General features: G+C 38.2%; 1 protein-coding gene across 1 annotated transcript in view; it reads left to right on the top strand.

Annotated features, from left to right (window-relative positions):
• The first annotated feature begins 438 nt into the window (after positions 1–438).
• The window catches only part of MYOCD (myocardin), a 38,660-nt gene continuing 32,052 nt past the window's right edge, over positions 439–7,046 (top strand). Inside the window, exon 1 of the mRNA XM_034408480.3 lies at positions 439–839. Coding sequence (XP_034264371.2) covers positions 785–839 — 55 coding nt within the window. The 5' untranslated portion in view covers positions 439–784. The remainder of the gene's footprint in view (positions 840–7,046) is intronic.

Genomic DNA, 7,046 nt, shown 5'->3' with positions numbered 1-7,046 from the left:
CTGTGTTTTCAATATAAATATTATAAAACCATATCTGCACATAAAACCTGGCTTTGGTGAGTTTTTGACCATTATTTCTGTGACATCTGTGAATTTATTAATACCTTTTATGTGTAGTACTAGAATAACAGACATAGTAAAGAAGAGGGAGTCTGACACAGAGCCTCACTGCCAATTACAAATCTCTGCCATTCCAAGTCCTTGGAATGTAGTTATTAAGCTCCCTGGTAGAAGCCTTGTCCCTATGCCGCTCTTCTTTTTTGAATTCTTGGTTGCAACAGCTCAGCAAGAGTTAAGCAGGAGTCTTGTTGATATTTCAGAGTTGCTTTGAACCCCTGCAGTCAGAGGGAGGGAGCGCCTTGATTGGCCAAGTTCCTGTTGGTAGTAATAGCGGATCAGATATCAAACTTCTGTCTTTCCTAAGGACCCTTTAGGGATAGTCTGCTCCCTGCTAGACTATGACATCAGTCAGGACACCCGGTGATGTTGCTGATAGTAAACTTTGAGAAAGGAGAGGAGGGGGTGGATAGGAAGGAGGGGTCTGCTTGCTGAAGTTAACTAGCCCAACACAGTGCAAAGGCATGCAGTATGTTTCCGTGGCGGGTTAGTGCTGGATGAGACCAAACTTCCCAAACTCTTCTCCTGCTTTTTGCAGTCACCTATACTCCAAGGAGAGCTAGATGAATTGTGATCCTTTGGTTGTGGTCAGCTGCTCTTTTTGGTGCCGGTTTATGATTTGAACCGAGGGGCTTTCTGACCCTGGGAATTTTCACAAGGCTTCACCATGACACTTCTGGGGTCTGAGCACTCTATGCTGATTCGGAGCAAATTCAGATCAGGTAGGGCTAACACAGCGAGAATTTCTCCTAAAACTTTCTTTTTCAGTGAACCTCAGCTAGAGGCTGTTTCTCATTAAGCAGCATGCAAGTAAAATAACCAAGGAGTTGTAAAGCTGTCATAGGCTTGCTATCACAGAGGCTGTTCAGTAGACGAGGAATGCGTTTCTATCTGTCCTTTTTATCTGCTCCCTCTCTTTCTGTTCTTTCACTGTTTACAATTTATGTCAATAGTCTAGCTTACTAAAAAAAAAAAAGAATTCAGCTATCATTCTGAAGTCTCCTAATCTAGGAGAAATTATATATATATATATATATATATTGTGTGGGTGTGGGTGTGGGTGTGGGTGTGGGTGTGGGTGTGGGTGTGAGAGAGAGAGAGAGACAGAGAGACAGAGAGACAGAGAGACAGAGAGAGAGAACTGGATCAGAAATCCATAAGGCTGGTTGTTAAATAAGAGTATCTCCTCCCATCTGTTCAAGTCAGGTGCTGTCCTGTGTATGCCGGCCCTAATGCTTTATTCCAACGTCTAGGCAGCCAGCTTTCTTTCCTTTAGAGTTGTGACTAATTGGACAAACATGAATTGCAGAAAGGCATCATTTTTTTTAGAAGTACAAATAACAAATGGAACATGCAAAATATTTAAAATGACATCACCAGAGAAATAAAGCTAGAGGCAAGCGACCGATTGCCATTTTCTGAAGCTTTGCTACAAAAAACATGTACCAGATCTCCACAGAGCGTTGAAGCCCCATTCAGGGCTTCTTCTTTGCGGACCTACAACAGGAACAAAGGTGAGTGATGGTGAACAAGGACCAGAGACCGTCAATTGACTAAGTAGTAGCATCTGTAAAATAGCATCATGGTGATTTTGAGGGAGCGCATTATCATAGCATACAGGGGAAAGGAAGATTCTTCTGCACACACTTGTCTTGATATTTTGTTTTTATTGGCTGTTACAAAAACAATTACCACTTTTGAAAGCATTCCGTTCTTGCCACCCAAGGATGTCTCTTATGTGTGACCAATGAATGCACAGCACACTCACATTCTGCATTTGTACGGTGCAATTCATTCCAGAATGTCACCCACTCGATATGGGAAAGGGAGATGGTGGCAGCTGGGTTTGATCTCTGCTACATCAGAGATAACGAGGAGATCAGAAGATTCCTGATGCTAATGCACTCGGGTACTATCAGGACGTGTGAGACAGCTGGGTGGTCAGTTGCAATGTTTGCTTAGAAAATAGAAAATTGGCAGCAGCTTAAAAACTCCAGAGAACTGTGTACAAAAGTAAGAGGCTTTGCCTGGCTCGGTTCTCCATGATTTGGGATCAGTGCTTTGCTGTGGTTTCTCTATCAATGTGATCTTACATTTCATGAGAATAACTCATTCCTCACAATCCATTAGTAGACTGTCTTATGCTAATGGTACAGAGCCATTCACTGAAAAAGAGAAGGCTTGATCTGTAACCCAGGAATCCCAGAGCAACACTGCCATCTTCCTGAAGCAAGCAGGAGAGATGGGGATAAGTCTCTGAGCCACCGCATTCCTCTAGAATGAGCCACTATTGTTTTTAAGAGTCATTTATGTGTTATTTTTAAAAGCGGGGGTGTTGGGGGTATAGAGATTACAGAGCTGATGATAGGATCACAGAACATAGTTTTCAAATGATTCCAGGCTAAAAGTAAACTTTATGACTCTTTGAGACCCATACATTTTGTTCCTTTTAGCTTTTCTAACGGAGTCAGTTTATGGGGCATGGTTCCAATCCAGATTCTCTTTCCAAAAATGTAATTACCCTGTACTTGTTTTAGGACAATGACATATGCAATGTTGGGGTAACTGTGCCCATCTTATTTTCTGGAGAACTCTTTCTATGAGCTGTACAGACAACACCAACGAGCGTTTCTCCCTAAAGCTAATATTTTAGAAAACTAATGTCACTTAAACATGATGTTGCTGGGTCAGAAATGCTGTAAATGCATTTAGTAGTTTTTGTCATTAACGTATTGAGGGGAACAATACGTATCTTTTCTTTTATATAAAGCCGAGAGTCAACCACTAGTTGAATCACAGTGCTTAAGAACTTAGCTATGATGTGAACAGTCCCTCTGGTTAATTTGGTGCTTGGAGTGATTCTCCTCAAAGTGAAGGAAAAGTGCTACCTACAGATTGTGGCTTGCTTGTGACATCCAGTTCCTGCCACAGGAAATGTAGCAAAGACACAAAGGTGAATGATGGTTCTTCTTTTACTTTTTTAAAATGAGCTATAGAACTAAACAACCAGAGAAATTGTTTTCCCTCATCTCGGCTTTCTAAATTTAACAATTATTTGCATTCTTTGTGCCTGATACTGGTTTTATAGAATGATTGCATATCCACATAAATGAAAGAAGTTGTCAATAAGGCAGTTACTTGCTAAGAAAGTGTTTCATTTCTTGAAACCCCAAGTTGCTTATAGCGGCAAACAGCTTTGTCATTAAAACAGATCAACGAGATGGCATCTGTTTGAATGGCCCAGTTCTCCCTGGGGTAGGAGAGGTGTGTCAATGCTATTCAAGGAGGGCAGTTAGTAAAAATCAAATATCTACATCTAGAAATTTCTTTTTTCCTGATACCTAATTTCTAGGCAGACAACATATTACTCTAGGAGAATGCAGGCCAGGCATTGTGCAGACCAGACATTGTGCTACCATCTCAGTGGTACTAGACTAATGTGAAGCACATAAGGTACACAAAATTAATTCAGTGTTCAGTGCTTGGATTCTTGGGAATCCTGTGATCGTCAGTGAAACTTACAAATCCTTAACTTATTGTAGTAGATATGTAGATGTCTATTATCTTGAGGAAAAAAACCCCACCCTAACCTATATCTGGTTGATTCAAATGAACATTGGATGGTTTTCCATCTGGATAGAAGAATTGTTGAAACATATGTTCCAACTTTACAATTTATATTTTTAATTTGTATATCTCTCTGAAAACTTAGTTTATTGGCTAGATTTAAAATGGCGATAATAAAAACACTCATAATTTATATTCATTACTTACCACATTGTGCTTATAACTAAGCATTTACAAATTCCTGTTTTCTTACCGCTGTCACTTCTCTATTACAGCTAATTAAGACTTCTGAGTTTCATTCATAGTGCTAACAGCTTGCTGGACTGTGCAATATGTTTTCTTATGAGGGAAAAGTAACAAAAATATATTGTAACATCGTACATTTTACAAAACAGTAACGTGTCCTGCTGTCTTATAAAATTTAAAAACAAATTTATCATTGTTTTAGAGTACATCCTGAGGACATATTGGATTCTTATGATGACTAATTGAAATAATTACAGAATACAGACTTAAGTGTCAATTTAGGTGGCAACCTCTCATTTTTGTAATTCCCTGTGAGTTCATTAAATTATTTATGCATTCCTTATTTATTTAATAAATAATAGCCAATAATGGCATTCTCCTTTTACATGTGTGGGCAAGTCAGAAGAAGGGACAAATGGTTTTTATTCGACATGCAAGAAGGATATGTCGCCTGTATTTGACTAATTGTACACTTGGCTTTTAGAAAAGCATTCACATAGCAAAAGAAAAATGGCATTTCCATTACTCTAGTTGTTACCATTGTTTAAAAAGGAGTGATATCAAAATAAAAGTCTTGGACTTTTTCTGTCAATAATGTTTTGGCGATGGTCATTTTATCTATTTATGCGACCCCCACTCTGGTACCCTATTTGCTCATGCATTGAAGAATGCATTGGGATAATTATTTATGGGATAGTCTAAAGATCAGGTTCCTTGACACTGTCTTGGATGTTTTGGTAATCTTTCAGGTGAATCTCTGTAATTATATATGTTATAGGTTGGATACCTCTAGTAGTTGAGAAGCTTCCCCAGCACAGAATGCATCAGTTTGAATTTGGTTGTCCATTCTAAGTGACCTTCCCTGTTTCCAGATCAAATTCAAGGGGTTGATCTTTCTTTTTAAAATCCTAAATAATAGGCAGGCATAACTAAAGAATAATTTTGTTCATAGATTCCCCCCGCCTTGTTTTAGAGTCAAATGTAGAAACACTGATTTAAAAGCCATCCCATACTCAGCTGAAATCATTTTCCCCTAATTGTAGGACTTCCTCTGGAGTAACACCTTATTATAGAATGTTCTCCTGTGACAAGTTCACCTGTCTTGAAAATTGACAGGAATAAATCATATTTTGACAGGCCTGTTGAGCTTTCCTTTGTTTAGCTCTTTGGTTTTTCTAGGACTTCATTCATAATAAGTTTAATTTTAATTGCTTCCTACTTTGATAATATTAACATGAACATTATAAAGCCAAAAATCTCATTACAAATAAATAAATAAAACGATAACGGTAGGTGGAGTTCTGCCAAGCTCATGTCAAGGAAAAAGCAAGCAAGTTTCGCTTACAGTGAGAAGTGCTTCAAATGCCATTGGGACAGACTATCCACTGCTCTGAGTGGGGTATCAATCTGAAATGGACTCAGCAGTCTTGCAGGCATGGAGATTTTTTTTCCTGTCCTTCCATTTCCATAAAGTGAAGAAACTACGGTGCATGCTATTTTGTCTATTTTGCCAAAGATAAATAAATAAATTAAAAAACTCTGAGGTCATCCTGACAAATTTCACAGAAACAATGATTCTTTTGGCCTGGCTGCCAGGTTCCAAGTATCAATGGAATTGTATTAAATCAAATGGGACAAACATTAAGTGGTTGGCCCAAGAACCCTCCCCCTAACTGTTTAACTTTTCCTGGAGGTGGAGGGAATCATTCCAGAGAATTGTTGCTCCCAAAAATACATGTTCAGATAGTATCGGACTGCTACAACTAGACGATGCAACTTGGGAGACTACTTAAGAGTTCATCTCTGATCTGCTAGCTATCACTGAGGGTTCAGGTTGGTGACTGGTGCTTGACTACATGGGAAGTTATGATATTTAGGCTTGCGGGTTCAGCCTTACTGGCTAAAGAATCTTAAGCAGTTGTACTGAAAATGGGTTGATTTGTCAGTGTAGGAAAGGAACATGCGTGTTCCTTTGAATATTGTATTGAGTATTAAACTGTATTGAATTGAGCGGGTTTTGAGTACAGAGATAACTTAGTGTGGCACACAATGCAACACTGAAACTTAGATTCATTCAGACTATTTATCTTGTCTCTGCTTTGTTTGGATTCGGTGCTGTCTGAATGTATTTTATGTTCTCTTATGAATGGAGAGCAAACTTTTATCTGTTTTCCTGTCAATAGGTATGAAGCTGGAATCTGCTTTGTATGGAAGTTCAGGTGCTACTTAGAATGAGAGACAAATGAAAGAACTGGACATACTAGATTTATATTTTAACAATGCAGATTTTTGGCAACATGTTAGAAAATCCACCTAATGTGGTAACAAAGAATTGATAAGCTCCTGATGAAAAAAATGTTCGAATTCCAAAGCAAATGTTCTTTTGATTATCCCTCAAAAATTCCCAGAGTTGTGACTGTAGATTGAAATCAACATTGTCTGCTTTATATGCACATTAAATTTCATTAATTACGCTTTTCACTGGGACTATTATTATGCCTTCATCAGAAAACAAACGTTTCTCCTGATTTAAATCTCAGATTTATCCTGCCTGCATTTGTTATAGTCTGTGGCATGGTCGTAATTGATCTAAAGAAAAAGGCAAAGAAGAGCAAACTTACAAATATCTGAAACTGTTTATTAATGCAGAAAATGAGCAGGTGTATTTAGTCTCATTGCTTGAATGGTGGTGAGAAAGATGCTTCCGCATTATGGGGAAATATTTAAAACAGACATAATGGAAATATTCATAAGCCGCCCAGAGTTACCCTGGGCGGCCAATAAATTGGATAAAGATATATTGAATTTCGTCATTATTTTTGATAGATTTGATAGATTACATATTTTACCCAGCTTTACCACCAAGTCTACATATGAATAACTACCTGACCAGTTTAGAAAACACCTGAAGAATTATAGTAACTTGTCATTTTAATGATATAGTCATTCAGTAAATCTCTAATCCGGTAAAAGGTTCTTTGTGATAGACTCCGGACATATCAGTTTTTTCACTAGTGAACATGTATTGGGATGGGGGGTTATAATAACACTATGCCAAAATTGGACTTCAGGCAGTGCTTTTTTCCCCCTCTGCAAAGATAGTTTCAGCTTTTCTA

The sequence above is a fragment of the Pantherophis guttatus genome, chromosome 2, assembly GCF_059756535.1.
Source record: "Pantherophis guttatus breed Tessera chromosome 2, ASM5975653v1, whole genome shotgun sequence".
Classification (NCBI taxonomy): Eukaryota; Metazoa; Chordata; class Lepidosauria; order Squamata; family Colubridae; genus Pantherophis; species Pantherophis guttatus.
Note: the sequence above shows the minus strand (reverse complement) of the source record. Positions and strands in the feature narration are given on the sequence as shown.